Source organism: Punctularia strigosozonata, assembly GCF_000264995.1.
Source record: "Punctularia strigosozonata HHB-11173 SS5 unplaced genomic scaffold PUNSTscaffold_7, whole genome shotgun sequence".
Classification (NCBI taxonomy): Eukaryota; Fungi; Basidiomycota; class Agaricomycetes; order Corticiales; family Punctulariaceae; genus Punctularia; species Punctularia strigosozonata.
The window spans coordinates 1,367,018-1,385,398 of record NW_006767439.1 but is presented as its reverse complement, the minus strand read 5'-3'; the positions used below and the strand labels follow the sequence as shown (position 1 = coordinate 1,385,398).

Sequence of the window (18,381 nt, the reverse complement as noted above, 5' to 3'; positions counted from 1 at the left end):
CCAAATCGCCTTCCACTACTTATACACCGTCTCAATATCTACGAATTTAGAGCGTGTTACTACAACTACAGAGTCTAGCATATGCATGAGGAGTGAGTATACACACTGGCGCGTTATGTGACAGAAAACACCATTAGGGTATTGCAGACCAGGACAAGAGAGGGAGGAGGCACTGTGGGTCTAGAGGAGAGTCCGTGTATAGGAAAAGCTGGAAATCATAATTTCGAGAGGAGCAGGCCGATGACGACGAAGATGATGGTCGCGGGAGGAGTGACGACGCAGTACGACCAGAACACCGTGCGGCTGATGAGGCGCTCGAACGAGTCGCCGGAGGCAGCTTGAGTGATCTATTCACGTTCTCAGCGAACAGCGATGGGAGGCAACCGCAAGATGGACTCACCTGGGCCAGCGTCAACGCGGGTGGCGATGCGATGAGGAGAACATTCGACACAACGAACACAGGACTGCAAAATTTTAGATGTCGATCAGCTTCCCGTTGCAGCGTCCCGAGAGTTGGACTAATCGACTCACTCCTCGAGGACCTGATGCCAATCGAACTTGGCCGACAACGCCATGCCGGGCAACAGAAGCAACGGAGTGACGACCATCCGGCTCACCACTGCCACGAACACCGTCTTCGTCTCCCCTGGCACCTTCTCCCCCTTCTTCGCCCCCGCCAATAAGCTTTGCGGACTGCCGTCCCTTCTCTCCTTGCCTCTCAAGCTCCCCATCTTCAACATGCCCTTCACACTCCCCACCACGCTCGCGATGCTCGCCATCGAGCTACGCTTCGTTTTGCGCGCATCCACGACCGGCGGCTGCTCGGCCGCGCCGGGCTCAGGCGGATTGTAGAAGTACGCGCCGAGCACAATGAGCGTGACCGGAATCGAGCAGTTGCCCGCGGCGCTAAGCGCATTCTTGACGGGTGGGAAATGATCGTCGAGCGCGTGCTGGAGAGGCTGTATGAGCGCCACGATGAGCGACAGCAGCGCGGCCCAAAGCGGGACCGTCATGAAATCGTTGAACGCCGTCCAGAATCCCTTCACCCTTCGCCACGCCCTGCGTCTGAACGAATGCATCCGGGACGTCGCCGGCGCCGTGATCTCCCGTCGACCCACGCCAGGTGCAGGAAATTCGTCGTCGTGATCTTCGTCCGAATCCAGCACGAACGGCGGCAGGGTGTCATCCGACTCGGCGAACTCGCGAGCCATGTGCGAAGGCGAGTTCGGGAAGGAGTAGAACACGCCCGTGCCTTTCCTGTCCATGCCTGGACGGAGGAGGCCCTCGCCTGTCGGAGCGCGCACAAGGATCGCCGGCGGTTTGATGCCAGGGGTGCCCCACGAGCGAGGCAGGCCGGCCTCTTCAGCAGCGCGGCGCAGTTGATCTTCCGCGTGCGGGTCTCGATAAGGGGTGGAAGAACCCGAGGCCGTCTGGGTCGATTCAGAGTCGGTGTATAGATGGCGATGATGGTGCAGCTGTTCCTCAGCGGGCGCAGGTGGGAAGGCAAGTTCTTCGCGCTCGAGGAGTGGGCTCGTCTGATCAGGGCCTGGGCCGGCGACTTGAGGATTCGTCTCGGGATCTGCTTGAGCGAGGAGGCGAACACCATAGCTCCAGCGTAGCTGATGCAATGGATTGTGAGGAGGAAATTTCGATGAGTTAACGACGGACGTACCACCATGCCAAGCGTACTGTGAAGCACCAAGTAGGTGAGGGCACGACCGATCATCGCGCTCTTGTTATCATCATCGCCCCATTTGAGGCTCTTGACGGTGGTGATAAGGGATTGCATCAGTGCGATAGGGAGGGAATTTGAGTTCATGAACATGGACGCTGCCATGGCGAAGCTCCTATATGGACGATCAGACCAACCTCAGCGCAAGAAGACTCAGCAACGCACCTTTGCGAGCGCTTCAGCCTAAACAATTTGCTCAATACGTATGCGACTACCATGGATACGCCAGTCGTGATGAAGAAGAAGAACGGCACGATCCATAGCTCCTTCATTTTTGCTTCGTAGCGCGATATTAGCGTTTAGTATAAGACAGAGCTTGTCATGCTCACCAGGGGTAAGGAAGAATGCGACTTTCGAGAAGAGCAGCGAAGGGGTGAAGATAGACACGTTCACCCTATTAAATTGCTGCGTTCGACATCAGCACGACATAGCAGAGGGGAAGCGAGAGGAAATCTCACCTTTTGCGTCTTCTTGTCAAGTATCCCTTTCCGTGCTAGTATGTATCCCGCAAGGCACAGTAGGAAAACTTCGAGGATAGACTATGGCTTGGCGGTCAATCCGATAAAGCCCAGTGAACGCGGAGTCGTCAACGAACCTCGAATACGACGAGTAGAAGGGGCCCAATAGGAGTATCTAAAGGCGACTTCGCCATAGTGAAGGCCGTCAACAGTGAGCAACGAAGTTGCGGGGAGCCAGGCACCGAGGATAAAGGAGAAGACGGAAGTCGTGAAGCGCACGTTGGATTGGGGCGTCAAGACCATGCGTCATGGGCTGGAATTTTGTCCCAAACATTTCCGCCTTTGGTAATATTTGACCGTGAGCATGGACGGATTCTGCACCGATACCTCCCTCTCGAGCCTCACTTACCGAAAGGCAATTTCCCCGCCAATCCATCCACTGCAATGCATCGTGTAGATACCACAATTGCTCACCGCATCTGGAATTGCAGGTAGTGCGTGACCTTCATCGATCCGCCGAGCTCTAACTATAACATCCCAAACTTAGCCTCGCAACACTTGGCGAGATCGGTTTATCAGAAATAGTGATTAGGGTCCTATAAGATATCCGTCTCATCCGCATCTACATCTCTTGAACAGGGTCCTGAAACCTTGATGGACAGCCGGATCCGAAGTGACCAGGAGCAGCTTGCCGGCGGCCCTATGACTGACGTGCAGAAATACATGATCTACATCTCTTGAACAGGGTTCTGAAACCTTGATGGACAGCCGGATTCGAAGTGACCACCTTCCCGCCTTCGGAATAATTCGTGACTTGAGGCTCAACTTGATCATGATGAAGCTCGTACGTATACAGAGTTACGCACGACCCAGTTGCGGTTTATGTGCGCCCATGGAGGTGAATCGTGAGTCATAACGCGGCCTCGTGAGATGGAAGATCCTCTTTAAGGCTCTATCACTCGCACAGCGTAGACGAGGTGTCAAATGAATAGCTCGCAGACATTGCAGTATCCGAATAATGCTTCCCCAAGGCTGTACAGAATGAAATTGGAGTTGCGTTACCAAGACTACCCGCATTGCCTGCGCAATTCATAGTCCTCCTGTGCTGCACTTGACGTAGTTCAGACGTAGCCAGGAGCAGCCGTGGTTGCCGCCGGCCCTATGACTGACGTGCAGAAATACATGATTCAATCGATATACTTAGATGTGGGCTCTATTGATGTAACGTTGCTGCATAGCTGATCTCGTGCGAATGCGCAAGAGGACCAACATCTTCTCCGCAGTCGTACGCTGTTATTACCAGAACTGCATATATATGTCGTCGCGAGACATCAGATGATACCTGTTGCTGCCCCCGTTGTCTTCAGGATGTCCGAGTCCAACAGGGAATACATTGGCTCCGTTAAAAATGATCTTTCTGATTGTATGTCCTCTATCTCCGCGCATTTCTATATGCTCACCTAACCGTTCATTGGATATAGCATCCGTAGTTCAGATGCCGGAATTCAGGAAGTTTGTCTGCATACAAAGCGAATTGTTATCTGCCAGATGCTCCCCACGCATCTGCGAATGCGTTGCAGGTATATCTGTTATTGCATTTCTTCGGATGATCTCTCTGTACACTCATGAATATTAGTTCCACCGCCGGAACCCACAGGCGACTTCGCAAAGGCCTTACATCTGCACGAGGAATTCTGTCAGAAAAGCGACCTCGATGCCGCCGATCAATCCATCCAGACTTACACGGCTCTTCTTGCAGAAGATGATCACCTTCACCACTTGTCTCCTCTTGTCTACCCTCCCATCAAACAGCTTCCATCATGCTTCGGTGTAGATGCAAGAAGAATTCATATTCTCGTTCACTTGGCACAGATATATCAGGAACGCTATCTCTATAGGAACCATATCGATGATCTCAATTATGCAGTGAAGTACGCTCAAGACGCTTGTGTACTTTGCAGCGGCAAGAGACTTGTATGCCCCACAGTGGCGATATTGTCTGCCAGCATATTGATGTCTCATGCGGATTATACCTCCGAACACGAAGAAGTGACAATGGCAGAGTCGTTTTATCGTGGAATCATTCCAATATGCCCCAATTCTCATCCTTTGAAGGCAACTGCGCTTCGTGGCCTCGGATGGGTTCTGCTTCGTTTATTTGAGATCACAGGATCTGCGGCACTTCTTGACGACGCTATCCTCCAGCAAACTCACGCACTCACGGAGCTTCTGCCCTCCCAGTCTCACACAAAACATAGGCATCTTCGATACCTAGGCATTTACCTGGTCCGAAAGTTCCAGACTGTACACGATCCAAATGTTCTCGAGAAAGCTCTTGGTATCAAAACGGAAGCCCTAAATCACTGCCCGGAAAAACACGTTGACATGCCAAAGATCGTCCATGATATGCTATTCTTGCTCAGGAAGAGATTGAATTATCACAGCTCCAGAGAGGATCTCGATCAAGCTATTGGAATGGGACGGCGTGCTTTGGAAGTTCACTCTCCTTACAGTGTTCCGACATATTCCTCCATATTATTTTCAGACTCGCTAGCAGACTTGCTTTCTCTGCGTCAAGAGCTGTATCCTACGGATGGAAATGATTTTCAAGAGCCGATCAAGCTACGCAGGGAGGTTTTGAGATTTTCACCGCGCACATCCATCGGATACTGGTCGGCTCTAAGCAGTCTCTCTACGACACTGCGCCAACAGTATGCCTGGAATGGCGATCTAGATTTTCTTGACGAAGCGATCTATGTCTCTCGTCAGGCATCTCTTGTACCGCAAAACTATCGCATTGGTGAAAATATCGCACTGAACTTGGCGGAAAATCTCATGTTCAGTTTTTCCGAGGTGGGCAATATCGAAGACTTGAACGAAACCATCGATTGCATTGATCGCGCCATGACTCTTATATCGCCAACCTATGCAAGTTATCCTCAAGTCGCACTAGCTAAAGCTTCGTATCTATGCACAAGATACGAGAGAACTCAGGAGACGTCGGATCTAGACCAAGCCGTGACTCTTGCGCAGAGTGTCCTGGACATTGTCCTTCCCGACTCCAATCACTTAACGGCAACCGACGCAGTGCAATGTATGGCTCAAGCCCTGCTTCTGCGCGGAAATGGAACCAACGACATCTCAGATATCAATAAAGCTATCGAGACACTCACGCCAATAATATGCACGGTGTCGCAAAGGGGATCTGGATCGGAATGTCTGCGCATAATCGTTGACAGCCACCGAAGCAGATTCTTCCATACCCGGGACCCAGATGATGCGACTCACGCACTGAGGTACACGCAAATCATGCTGGATGCTGCGCCTTCAGGACGGCGAGGCCGTTATAAGTCTCTCATCACCGCCGCCAAGGTGTACGTCGAACATGGTACTACGTACCGAAGCTTCTCCATGACCCTGTCATACCTCCATGATGCCTTGTCGGATAACCACAGGGATATACGATCGCGCATTCAAGGTGCAACAGAGATTCTTAACCTAATTCAAGCTCATCATAAGGATATCTTTGCGGCTGATCAGGATACTCAGTTGCAGCTTCTGCACATATACGGCAGTGTGGTTAGGCTGCTTCCCCGTGTGGCGTTCTTGGGACTTCATCTGCGATCCAGGCTCGTGTCCCTCGGAATTGGGCAGAGCGTAGCAGTCACAGGTGCATCCCATGCCCTGAATATATCGATGCCCGAAATGGCCCTTGAAATCCTCGAGCAAGGGCGCGCGATATTTTGGACTCATACCTTACGCCTCCGCTCGCCATTCGATGCCGTACCGGAGAAGAATCGCAGTCAGCTGCTGCTTCTCGCCAGACAGCTAGAACGCACCGATCCTGCGGCAAAGGACCCACGAGCGGTGGAATCGGAGGTCACGCGGAGGAGGAAGCAAAGCGAACAGTTCAACGCACTCCTGGAGACGATACGCAGATATCCCGGAATGGAACGCTTTCTTCTTCCCGATGAATATGCGAAACTGGCTACAGCGGCGAAGGAAGGACCGGTCGTTGTACTTGTTTCCAGCGCGCTAGGCTGTCATGCGGTAGTCATCAACTCCTCTGGCGATGTTATGGGCATACCTCTCAAGCAGGTTACGCAGGCGTGGCTTGTGGAATCGAGTGCTACATGGAATTCAGAAATGACACAGACTAGAACAGCACTAAGGTATCGCCTCAAGATGTTGAAAGTAGCAAGCCCCCACAAGTTGAAGCATACCAGATCTGAGGAGATTCTACGTCGCTTGTGGTTCGATGTGGTTCTCCCAGTTTTCAACTCGTTGCAACTGAAGGCACGCTCTATTTTCCCGCTTCTAATCTCGTTACTGACCTCTTCCTTGAATAGCCTGCTACCGGTCGAGGCCGCCCTCGTGTATGGTGGTGTCCCACCGGAAACTTCGTGCATCTTCCGATCCATGCTGCAGGTGCCGACGGCGATTGGGCCACGAATTACATCGTATCCTCATATACGCCAACCCTGGGATATCTGATCAGTGCCAGAGAAGCTTGTGAGCCACCGAAGAAGAGCGATATACTTGCTTTACTGGCTGCGGTTCCCCAGCCAAACACATCGCAGTGGCATGACCTCCTCTTTAGTCGCGAGGAAGTCTCTATTGTCAGCGAAATCCTACCCGCAGGCATGGAGATACCCGTCATCCCTGCTAATTGCACTCTCGGGAAACATGAAAACGGGATCACTGCTGAAAGGCTACTGAAGAACTTACCTAAGGCGACAATCTTGCACCTTGCGTGCCATGCCTACCAGGATCCGGAGAATGCTCTGAAAAGCGGATTCGTGATGCAAGACGAGACGCTCACAATAGAAAGGTTGATGCAAACACCTCTTTCGTGTGCGTTCATGGCGTTTCTGAGCGCCTGCGAAACCGCGAAAGGAGACAAGGTAAGTTCACGATCCGAGTCTAATAAGCACCATATAACGAGCACATCACAGGATCAGCCGGACCAAGTCGTCCACCTTGCCGCAACTTTGCTGTTTGCCGGATTCAAGACTGTGATCGCTACGCTCTGGTCAGCATCAAGGATAGTGCTCTGTCTTGCATCTCGCTCACATGCCTCTGACCTAGGTCAATGGAGGACGTGGATGGGCCGCTCATCGCCAAATCCGTGTACGAGGACCTCTTTAGCCGCGATGCGGAGTACCTCAATCCCGACGACATCGCATATGCCCTTGACGAGGCAGTCCTGAAGCTCAGACTCGTGCACCCTGAGCCGAGTCGATGGGCGCCTTATATTCATCTCGGAATCTGAGCTATCATGGAGGATGATGACACGGTAGAGATCGGAGAACAAACATGGTCTCCGGTGCATTCGTAGTCTTGTAAGGAGGGTCGGAAGGTGGCGCACCTGGCCTGATACAGGTGAAATGTTACTGTATATGAACCCGGTAGGTGCAACGATGGCGAACGGGGCAAGTTAGGATCATTGTGTAATCCAAGCTTTCTGGCTTCGCGGCTACTTCTGGCCAACAGCGGATCGATATAATGTTTAACGTCGGGGTAGAGTGCGCCGTCTTGTTAAACCGACTTATCCGGCATTTCCGTCGAGATCGTCGCGAACTGCGTCTAATTCATCTTGATCCGGACTGGCGCGGCATTTGACTGTACATGTACGAATACCGAGCTTCGAGGTTTATGCACTTCGGTAAGCAAACATGTTGCAATCTCTCTACACGGACAAGATGGTGAGACCTTGCGTGCTGGCTAGTGGGTCAGAGACAGTGTTCGGGCTAATTCGCGGGATCGACCGAACCACCGATAACGCTGTGAAATAGCAACGCTTGTTTTGTCGTTAGGGGATCGTCAAAGACATTCACGTTGGCCACCGTTTTCACACATAATGTCCCGCTGTATGGTCCCACCTACTGTGCCGGGCGGAAGCTTTCGACCTTCACTTCACCGTCCGGCGCCAGCATGACCATACAAGCCCTCCATATGTGCCCGGTGAAACATACCGCGCCATGAACTCACTTCATGAAGAAACACCCTTACCATCTGCTTCATCGACCGACCGACGGTTTCACCACCATGGGTCGATCTTAGCTGTCCCTCAAACACGTCCATTCACGCAACTTCTATCATAATCTAAGATTACCCGCCAGATTTCCTACATGCATCCCGCAGTCGCACCATGCATCTTCTCGCCGCTCTTTCAGTCATGCTGTTTGTACCCGCATTCGCGCGTGCTCTCGCGCCGACGCGTTCGTCTGACTCCGCCCGCCGTGGACTCGCGCCGGAGCTACCGAAGTCCCCCCTGCAGCTACCAGATCCGCTTCCTTGCAACAACGCCGAGCGTCTCCGCCTCGGACTCCCTCTCAAGAAACCTCGCTGGCGCACGTCGTCATCTAATGGTTGGTTTTCCCTGCCTTCATCTCGCTGCTCCTAACATGCTGGCCTTTTTGTCATTTTGTTGGCATTTCTAGGGCCAGTCCCGAAGCGAGCCACGCCGTCGAGCATACCGGTGACATACTCGGGCGCCCTTCGCGTTCTGAACCTCGACGACGCGGGTTCCGTACTCGGCTACGTCGGCGGCACGTTGAACGAATGGGGAGAGTACGGTATCGTGGCCGACGTCGAGGACGCGCTTTTAGTCTCATTCACCACCGCAGACCCCACTCAGCCCTTCGAAATCTCTACCCCCGTACGTCCTCCTCCGTCTCCCTCCATCTTGACCCACAACCGATCTCATTCTGTGTTTTTCTCGCAGTCACAGGGCACGTACCCGTATCTAGGTGCGACGGTCGGTTACAGCAGCACGGACGACGATCTTGCGGTCGGCTCGTACAATTACGCATACCTGAACGGCGTCGTCGACGACACATCTTCCAGCACGCCGGCGGTCGCTGAGCTAAGCTCGTTCACGGTCAGGACCGGTTACCTCAGGTATTCAGAAAGCGCCATCTGGACGTACGACCTCGATACGTGTCTGTTCTCTGCCCAATGGACGAATACAGACGGAAGTGCGTACCCGCTCCTTCGTCTTTCTTCACTCCGTTCCTTCATTCCCTTCCGTTTCGGATTGCGGACGGTGAGCTGACGTCACCACACCCACAGGTGCACCCGCAACGGAGATTGTGTACGAGGCGGAAGATAACGCGATTGCGTTCACGGGAGACGTAGCCGCTTTCGTAGACGCCATCGGCACGTCGCCCCGCGTGGTGAGTTTACCTTTTCCTGATTTCCTGTGACTTTCTTGCCCGAACTCGACTGACGCCATTCTGTTCTGCCATAGGCACTGCAGCTCGTCGAGAGTTGACGATGACCTCTAGAGTGTCAATTGTTACCCGGATTGCTGTTCGCTCACGCTCACGATCAGTCGAACACGCTGCTCTCTTTCTGCAACCGCTGTTGCGAGTGTCACGAAAGAGATCATCACTTTCTAGGAGTGATTTCGCTGTGCACAAGCCGAGATCAAGGCTGAAAGTTGAGCCCATGGTACATGGGCTTGCATGCAGTGCCAGATCATGCTTCGACCACCCATTGACATCTCCCCGCTCTGTCCATCTCTCGGGAATTACGATCAGGACAACGTTTTGCATAATCCATGCAACACGTTCTATCACAGCCAGATATAGTAGCATGCTGCGCTCGTTACGCAAAGAACGCAGGGACGATACATGCATGCGCGAACCAAGCCGTGAGACGTTCTAAGGAGTGCGCGATCAATAGGAAGGAGAAGGAAGGGTGGAACGGGCGCAGGGAACGGGAGGCGTGAGATTCTGCCGCTTTCTGCGCTGAGATGGGAAGTATGAAGAATGAATGTGAAAAACGTCCTTTTGTGTCCAACCATCGGCCCGTCGAGTTGCGTCCGGACGTTGATGGCGGAGATCTAAAGGCTCGTAGGGATCTGAACGACTTGGAGGGTCTGTGCAACCGAAAAGATGCGTTAGGCGATGCATGCCGGACGAGGATGGGGAAGGGACTCACGATGCGAGAAGAGTCGCCGAAGATATCGCCGAAGGCGCTCGAATCGCCCGTCAGGGCAATAACATTGTCGGGCATGTAGTAGACGATCTGCGTCGCGGGCGTGCCTGCGACGAAAGATGGGTGTCAGAGGGGCGGCGGGAAAGCGGGTAGCGTCATGTCACGCACTGCCGTCAGTATTGGTCCAGTGCGCCGCGAGCAGGCCGCTGCCGGTGTCGTACGTCCAGATCGCGCTCTGGCCTAAGGTCGGGTACCCGGTCGCCGCGCTGACCGAGTTCGTTTGGTTGCTGGACCCGGCGTGCACGCCGCCGAGGTAGGCGTAGTTGTACGAACCGAGTGCGAAGTCGGGCGAGGTGGAGCCGTAGCCGAGAACACCGCCGAGGAAGGGGAAGGAGCCCTGCGCGGAGGTAAGCGAACTGCACACAGGCGAGGGAACGTTAAAGGACGTACGGGGATCGCGATGGCGGACGGCCCCGAGCTGCCGACTGGGGGCGTGACGGCGAGGGCGTTGGCGGCGTCGGGGGTGATACCGTACTCCCCGAACACATTGGTCGTCGACCCAATGTAGCCGAGCGCGACATTGCCGTTGCCAGTGTCGATGACGCGGATCGCGCTCTTGTACGTCAACGGCGAGCCGGAGGGCGCCTGGCGTTTTGCCTCTGCGAAAGCAAACGGCAGGTCAGGCTTTGACTTCGCGACGCGAAGAGGCGACAAGAAAAGACTTACGGAGGGTGGGCGACGCCCGGCGGGGCTTCTTGAGCGGCAGGCCCCGCGCGAGACGCTCCGCGTTGGTGTTCGGGAGGGAGGCACGAGCCGCGAGGGCAGGGTCTGGGTGGAGGAGCGCGCGCGGCGGATTGAACTCGGGCTTGGAGGAAGACGCGACGGTGTCCGTGTCTGCGGCGTTGGCGAGGCCAAGGCCGAGCGCGAGTGCGAGGAGGACCGGGGCGAACTTCATTGCGACCGAGTGTGTGCGTTTCGTTGGGGCACGACGTCTCTGAGCCTCATGAACGGTCCGGTATTAGTACTTTTCCTCCACTGGCGAAGAACGGGGATGGCCGTCCTTGCACTGACGGACTCGTCTCCGTCTGGATAGTGCATCGCCAGAGAATGGGGGATTGCGTCTTCGGAAAACTGCGAACAGGTTTCCTTTGGTGCCATACATGCTCGCATCTTCGCTTCGCATTCTAGACCAGATGATTGCGTACGTGCGTATGCAATTCAGGCCTCTCCTTGAAACGAACGTTCGCAATAACAGCACCGCAACCTAGAGGTGGGCGCCCGCTACCCGCCGCCAGCGCGCCTCCGGCTTTAGATGCGCAATCTCCAGACGTGAATCGGCAAGAGCAGGAAACACACGGGCATTGACGTGTGACCATGTCCGATCGTCTTCTTGCTCGCAACGAGGACATTCTGCTCTCGTGCATCTTCGTTGGGGAGACCAGTGTTATTTCAGGTTCCGGGAATAGAGCGCAACTGAATGAGTAGAGTAACCGTAGGCTTGTACCGCTGATCAATCAATGCTGTCATCGTGAAGTACAACGAGGCGTACCGAGGAGCTCGAAGACGCACAGGAGGCAAGTTTGGTACCGATATTCCTCCTATCCAGGATTACAGCAGCTTTATGAATACCGCTTGGAGATGAGTATCGCAAAGCATATTTTTCGGCCGTGATTCAAGACGGTACATCGTTTGGGAGAGCAGCATCCGCAGTCGCCATCGTGAAACGAGATGAAAATTCGTCGTCGAGCTTCCCGTAGTACAGATCGAACCAGTACAGTCCTACGACGATCCATCACCGAAGTAAGCTGATATGGTACTGAATAAGGATGTATGCAGATATCGAAAGATGTCGAGCATACCATTCCCGGTTTTTCCTCAATTCGACCCGTTCGTCGGCGCGTGCCTACAGTGCCACTGAATTGAATTGATGTTCTTTTTCCCGACTAGAAGTTCGGCTCAGTTCGACTTGTTCGCAACAGCGCTACGTATAAGCGACTGAAGCAGATTGCGCAGTGGACCGTGTCGTAGTCAGAGCCAACCAGACTGAGGCTGCTCCGGATCCGGTGCGATTGTTGCGTGCAATCAACGCCCGTACAGCCACACTACGTCCAAGGGTATTATCTCGAAGATTGCCTACTACATGTACGATAGACGATCTGGGTGGCATGCAAAAGAATGGCGTTTAGGAGCGAGGGAATTACATGTCTACTACCAGTCCAATCTCCCGACGATACTCAGACGACAGTCGGGATCTGGACAGCTTGTAACAGCTGATGCGTGACAACAAGTTGAGTGATAATGGCACAGTTGTAGTATGCGGTGCACTTACAACACGCGGAGAGTCTCCAAATACGCTTCCAAAGGTTGCGGGATCTCCAGTGAAGCAGAGGACGTTGTCGCGGCGATAGTAGACGATCTGCGTCACGGGTGTCGCTTTGAGAGGTGCGTTTACATCAGCCGAAAGAACGACAATGCTGGAAGTTGTGCGAAGGCACAGAAGGACGCACCGCCGTTGCTATTGACCCAATGCGCGGTGAGATTGCCGGTGCTGGCGTCGACGGTCCACAACGCGCTCTCGATTGAGGATAGGAGCCCTTCCGTGGCGTTGATAGAGCTGCGCTGATCGACAACAGCGGACCCTGCGGGAACGGCGCCAATTCCGGCCAAGTAAGCATAGTTGTAGGAGCCGGTGTTGAGGTCGTTGGAGGCGGAGGATTGACCGACGGCGCCGCCGAGGGTCGGGAAGGCGCCCTAAGCAAACGCACCGTATTTTGAGATTGAGGAGGAAGTTGAGGGTAGTGGTAACCACGCACCGTCATAGCAATGTCGAACGGCACGGACGTGGCATTAGACGGGAGAGTAACATGCAGCGCGTCGATGGCCTCCCATGTGATCCCGTACTGGCCGTACTGGTTGAGCACCGCACCAACGTAGCCAAGCAGGGCGTTGTTGAGGTCGAGGTTGAGCGCGCGGATGGCGGTGAAGTAGGTGGAAGGCGAAGCTTGGCGCTTGGTGGCTGCACGAGACAAAGTACTGAGTCAGAAGCAGGGAGGGGGGATGGAGCAATGGTACGTACGCAGTTCGCCCGCGTCGACGGCAGCGGCATGGCCAAAGCTGAGCGCGAGCGCGAGGAGGACCGTGGCGAACTTCATGACTACCTGGTACATCCGAGGGTGGAGAGATGCGGGACATCCATGTTGCGCTGTTCCGTCTAGTATTAGTACGCGTCTCTTCCCATCCCGGACGTCAAAAGCGATTGGAGCTGGGAGCACGATTGATCCTTACCTTCTTGACAGAAATCGAACCATATCAGGCATTACGTGGCCCGAAATCGATGTCTGCGTGCCGCTAGGCGCGCTTTGTTTCCTGATACATTGGTGCAGTCGCGTAGCTCGTCCTGTCAGAATCGCGATGAATTGTATATGCGTGGAGACTTCTGACAGCATAATGATCGAGGAAATCGGATTGAAGTTCTGGATGTGTTTGCGTAATGAATGGAGGCATAGCCCAGAGGTGTGCGCCCGCTCTGCAATGAAGGTTCTGCTGGAGACAAGAACGACGCTCGCGGAGTCAATTATTATATATGATCCTCGATACCAGTCAATCCAGCTCAAGGCACCTTTAATCTGAGCTCAAGAAGCCGATTCGTGTGGTTGGCTTGTGCGCGGATTTGCGATAAGAAGATGAGCGAGACACCCTTCGCCGCTCAAGTCGTCTCCCTTCCTTGGCGCGAGTAACTATATCTGCCCAGTGCCGGGTACTTCGGCGAGGCTCATTGGGCAACTGCCCTTGTCTGGGAAGCTCGATAGCGGCCTGTTCGTCTATAACAGTCCTCTGTAGCAAAGGTGCGGGGACGTGATTGATGAGTGCACAATTGGACGAGATTCGCGCCAGGCCACATGGGGCAGTGCATTTACGGCCCGAGTTGGTCGATGCAGATGGATATCGAAGGAGGCGAAGTGACGTCCGATTCTTCTCCAGCGATGAACAGTTAGCCTATGTGTGCGATTGCATGTAGATATGCGAGATAGATTGAAGACGAGGCGGTGTATACGATCTCAAAACGATCGCCTTGTATCATGCGCAGTTGAAAGGCCATGAAACGGAGTATCGGGATTGGCTCGTGACGCACGGTAGGAGGTAGGATGCTGGCTCGGGCCCACCTAAAGCTTGAAGACAGCCGAACATGCCGAACGAGCGCCGGTACAGCCGTAGGCCTGTTCAGAGGCTATTGTCCTGTCTCACCGCAGGCTCCAGCTTCCTCTTCACCTCGATCCGGATTCAGGCCTGGATCTGTTGATCTCGAACGACTATTTCTCTGGACAATATGTCGAGAGAGCTGTACTCCGAAAGAGAGGAGTGGTCCGACGTGACACCCATTGCGCAGTATGAAGATGTAACACCCCTTGCGCCGATCTTCTACGCCGATGAATGTACGTGCCAATCTGAAGGGAGGAGCTGCCGAAGCAGATGCTGATACGCGGACTAGACAGAGACGCGACGGACTACTTTCGCGGAATCGTACGAGCTGGCCAGATGAGCCCTCGTGTGCTCGAACTGACGGAGCACATCATCAACCTCAATCCCGCACACTACTCGGCATGGTGCGCATTCCTGCAGCTAATTTTGTCTCAGATCAACTCAATTGATATGCCAGGCAGTACCGGTACAAGACGCTGATCTCGCTCAAATCACCTCTCGACGATGAGCTGAAGCTCATGGACGAGATCGCGCTCCGATTCCCGAAGACGTATCAAGTTTGGCACCATCGTCGACTTCTCCTCACCGCACTTCGCTCGTCCTCCCCGACGTCATCAGTCGATAACGCTAAGTCGGAGCTTGGGTTCATCGCGCGCTGCCTCGACGATGATGCGAAGAACTATCACACGTGGTCGTATCGCCAGTGGCTCCTCGCACACTTCAACGAGGACGCGTTATGGGCGGGGGAGATGGAATGGGTGGAAGGAATGTTGAGGGACGATATCCGGAACAACTCCGCCTGGCACCATCGGTTCTTCCTCGTGTTTCAGTCTGGCGCGCGAACGGGCGACGAAGACAGAGAGGCAGTTCTACAGCGCGAACTCCGGTGCGTGTACCTCAACTTCATCACGTAACTTATCTTGACTCTGGAAATCAGATACGTCAAAGACGCGATCGGACTCGCCCCGAACAACGCGTCCGCATGGAACTACCTTCGCGGCGTCCTCGACCACACGAACACCTCATATGATTGCGTGCGGATCTTCGTCGAGCCGTACACCGTCGCACGTTCTTCAGCCGACTACGACGAAGTTATTGATCTGGATGATCCCAGACCGCAGGCTGGGGCGCAACTACCTTGCCCGGCTGCCATCGAGTTTTTGGCCGATACGCTGGAACAAGAGGGTGGGGAGGACAACGTGAAGCGTGCTGCTGCTGTGAGATAAACTGTTTCGTTGTTTTCCGTTTTGAACCACCCTGACTGATCGTAAATACAGCATTACAAATCCTTGGGCGACGAATACGACACGATTCGCAAGAAGTCAGTCCTTTCACGATATGTTCTATACCACAAACTTGCTGATCTGCATGCCTTCACAGATACTGGGAGTATCGGATCAAGGAGGTATTGGCCGCGGCGTAGACAGAACATTAGCAAGACCAACAGAAGGATCTGGCACGCCGGGCGCTTGTATAGGCTGTGTAGTACCACAATTGTATGACGCTCAGTTGCCCGAGGAAGACCAACAGGAAGCCTCCGTGGCATGTATTCTATGTATCATCCCAGCGTCAAGTCCACAAGATCGATTGTTCCTTGGAAACTAGGCCCGATGATCTGCGCAGGAGCAGCAAACGACATGTTCCCCACTGCCAAGTACTCCCCCCATATGTCCATCAGCGTCGTCCACCACAGCTTTCCATCCTCGTTTCCGTCGATCACCGCGTAGGTGTACTCCCTCGTAGCACGTATCGTCACGGTTGTCCACTTGTGGAGAGGCAGCGTATAGCGGAGGCTGTAACGTTGCCCGAGCGCCTCGAACGTGAGGTTGCCAACTCGGAGGAGTGAGTCTATTCCAGAGAACAGGATGCCGTCCTGTGACGTGGGCTTCACGCGGAAGGTGAGGTTGTACGGCGGCCCCACGGACGCCACCGACGTGTTCAGAGGCAGCTCGGAGAGGGATTCGTGTGGTTGGTATAGATTATACGAATAGACGACGTTGCCGTGCTTCGGGACCACGACGCGGTTCAGGTTCTGCCCGGGGGCCACTGAATTGAGGATCGGATAGATGCTGTCGAACTCGTCCTGAGTCAGCTCCGTGCTTCGAATGCCTGAACCTGCCCACGTCTTCTCCCCAAAAACGGCCAAGCTCCTAGCGAGTTGGTAGTATATCTCCAGCTGCGTCGTCGCGTTGTTGCCCCAGTCGTTCCAGAGCGCCATGATCGCGCCCCGAAGACGTGGGTTGCCCGGCGTGGTATTGTTGCCTGCGTTCGTGGCGGAGAACACGTTCGGCGCCCAGCCGCCACCGCCAGGCGCACCCGTCCACATCAACGTCTGGTTCAGCTCCTGCGGGAACTGGCCGCCGTCCGACGTCTTCCCATCGAGGTAGAGGAACGTCTGCTCGGAGTTGATCACGTCGTACCCTCGGTCCATGAGCGCGACCGGGATGTCGTCACCCGGGAAATCCCAGTGCTGGATCGTGATGTTCGTGGAGACCGACAGACCGATCTTGCTGGGCTCGTTCGTGCCCCAGACGCGAATGCGCTTGCCGCTCTGTGCATGGATGTAGGAGGACATGTCGTCGACGAAGTTGATGTAGTCGTCAGCGAGGGACGCGTCGTACTCGTCGGCGCCGATCGAGACTTCGCTGGCAGAGAACCAGGGCAGAAACTCATCCCAGAGGGATTTGATGGTCGGAATCGTATCAGGGTAGGAGAGATTCAAATTGTCCGGGGTACCCTGAATCATCAGGTCCGGCTTCCACTGCGTGATGACCAGCGAGTGCCCCGGGGTATCGATCTCGGGAATGATAGTGACGCCATGTTCAGCACAGGTGGTTTGCACTGCCGTAAACTCTTCGCGCGTCCAGGTTTCGTTGCGTTTCGAGCTCGGTACGATCCCAGAGACTGGTGATCCATTTTCGGGTTGGAAGCGGAATCCGGCGTACACCTCCTTCCAAGCGTCCCCGGGGCTGTACAGAAACGCCGGGTTCCAGAGGTTGTCAGAGGCGTGGATGTGGAACTCGTTGATCTTGAAGAATGAGGCGTAGATGCAAAGGTCGGCTGGGACAGTGTGAGGGAAGGGTTAGACTCAACGATGTGCTCATTGCTGATGGAAAGGCTTACTCAGGAAGGAGGTTTCAAACCAGTGACGGCCAGCGTCGAGCATGAAGCCCCGCACCTCCCAGCCGGGGACGTCGAGGCCGCTCCCAACGGAAACAAGATGGGAGAGTTGGCCGCCTTCAAGGGTCTTCACAGATATCATTTGAAGGAAGGTTCTAGAGCCCCACCAAGTGCCGATTGCTCCGGAGCCGCATATAATGACTTCATTCGAGTTCACGTTGAGTTGGTACCCTTCGGAGCTGGAACGGCCGTTATTGTAGGTGAGGTTGATGCTAGTATCGATGGTAAGAAGAATGGATGGCTGGCTTGAGTTGGCCGCGTCTCGATCGAGGACAGCGTATGGCAAGCGAAAACCGACAACGTCCGCCAAATCGTTTAGGAACGTCCGAGCGAAGTCCTCCAGAGTTGGAGTTCCCGAATTAGACCGTTTCCCATCCACAACTACTCTTGTATGGGGTGTGATCCGGAAGAACGCAGATGGCGAGTCTTTCGTATAGTTCATCACGGACGGTATCTGGGCCACTACTGAACCAAGAACCTGAAGGACCAGAGAGATGAAGAGGTATCTTCTTTCCATATTCTCTCGCACCAGTGCACCGAGTTGGCGGTTTTTCTCGTCCTGCGTAAATCTGAGGAGTATCGAGTATCAGAGTCGGATAGCAAGTTGAATCCATGGCAATGACCCATTATCCTAGATCATGCTTGCGATAAGGGATGTTCGCGTAGCTGAACAGTTGAGACTCCCTGATAAGACCGAGGTCATGCGAGCGTATGGTGTGGCTTCTTGACTCAGTGCGCATCTTCGACGCTTCGGACTGCATGCAGCATGGGATGATGGAAGAGGTTAAGTCCGAGTTTGTACTTGTTTTGATAACCTCGATCAAGGACGTGGGAAACGCTCTCGACGATGGGACTCGCTGATGCGCC

General features: G+C 54.3%; 7 protein-coding genes across 7 annotated transcripts; 3 read left to right on the top strand and 4 right to left on the bottom strand.

Moving 5' to 3' along the window:
* Positions 1-68: 68 nt before the first annotated feature.
* On the bottom strand, positions 69-2,384 carry PUNSTDRAFT_103446 (uncharacterized protein; the record flags this gene model as incomplete). The annotated part of the gene is made up of 8 exons (XM_007384475.1): positions 69-347; positions 401-464; positions 532-1,619; positions 1,673-1,847; positions 1,898-2,009; positions 2,062-2,137; positions 2,191-2,271; positions 2,328-2,384. 8 exons carry the CDS (start codon positions 2,382-2,384, stop codon positions 216-218), a joined length of 1,785 nt encoding a protein of 594 aa, XP_007384537.1. The 3' UTR covers positions 69-215.
* A 3,511-nt stretch (positions 2,385-5,895) lies between these two features.
* On the top strand, positions 5,896-7,462 carry PUNSTDRAFT_134957 (uncharacterized protein; the record flags this gene model as incomplete). Its single annotated transcript, XM_007384474.1, has 4 exons — positions 5,896-6,288; positions 6,540-7,094; positions 7,146-7,222; positions 7,279-7,462. 4 exons carry the CDS (start codon positions 5,896-5,898, stop codon positions 7,460-7,462), a joined length of 1,209 nt encoding a protein of 402 aa, XP_007384536.1.
* An 879-nt stretch (positions 7,463-8,341) lies between these two features.
* PUNSTDRAFT_134956 (uncharacterized protein) lies at positions 8,342-9,466 on the top strand (the record flags this gene model as incomplete). Its single annotated transcript, XM_007384473.1, has 5 exons — positions 8,342-8,561; positions 8,634-8,851; positions 8,918-9,170; positions 9,265-9,368; positions 9,443-9,466. 5 exons carry the CDS (start codon positions 8,342-8,344, stop codon positions 9,464-9,466), a joined length of 819 nt encoding a protein of 272 aa, XP_007384535.1.
* Positions 9,467-10,039: 573 nt separating this feature from the next.
* On the bottom strand, positions 10,040-11,089 carry PUNSTDRAFT_45047 (uncharacterized protein; the record flags this gene model as incomplete). The annotated part of the gene is made up of 5 exons (XM_007384472.1): positions 10,040-10,075; positions 10,138-10,241; positions 10,303-10,531; positions 10,585-10,793; positions 10,861-11,089. The coding sequence occupies 5 exons, from the start codon at positions 11,087-11,089 to the stop codon at positions 10,040-10,042; spliced, it is 807 nt and encodes a 268-aa protein (XP_007384534.1).
* Positions 11,090-12,368: 1,279 nt separating this feature from the next.
* PUNSTDRAFT_134954 (uncharacterized protein) lies at positions 12,369-13,286 on the bottom strand (the record flags this gene model as incomplete). Its single annotated transcript, XM_007384471.1, has 5 exons — positions 12,369-12,404; positions 12,464-12,567; positions 12,642-12,885; positions 12,948-13,150; positions 13,211-13,286. 5 exons carry the CDS (start codon positions 13,284-13,286, stop codon positions 12,369-12,371), a joined length of 663 nt encoding a protein of 220 aa, XP_007384533.1.
* A 431-nt stretch (positions 13,287-13,717) lies between these two features.
* PUNSTDRAFT_114041 (protein prenylyltransferase) lies at positions 13,718-15,757 on the top strand (the record flags this gene model as incomplete). The annotated part of the gene is made up of 7 exons (XM_007384470.1): positions 13,718-13,742; positions 14,472-14,567; positions 14,624-14,738; positions 14,792-15,220; positions 15,272-15,551; positions 15,612-15,655; positions 15,715-15,757. 7 exons carry the CDS (start codon positions 13,718-13,720, stop codon positions 15,755-15,757), a joined length of 1,032 nt encoding a protein of 343 aa, XP_007384532.1.
* Positions 15,758-15,892: 135 nt separating this feature from the next.
* PUNSTDRAFT_114040 (glycoside hydrolase) lies at positions 15,893-17,500 on the bottom strand (the record flags this gene model as incomplete). Its single annotated transcript, XM_007384469.1, has 2 exons — positions 15,893-17,394; positions 17,458-17,500. 2 exons carry the CDS (start codon positions 17,498-17,500, stop codon positions 15,893-15,895), a joined length of 1,545 nt encoding a protein of 514 aa, XP_007384531.1.
* Between the last annotated feature and the right edge of the window lie 881 nt (positions 17,501-18,381).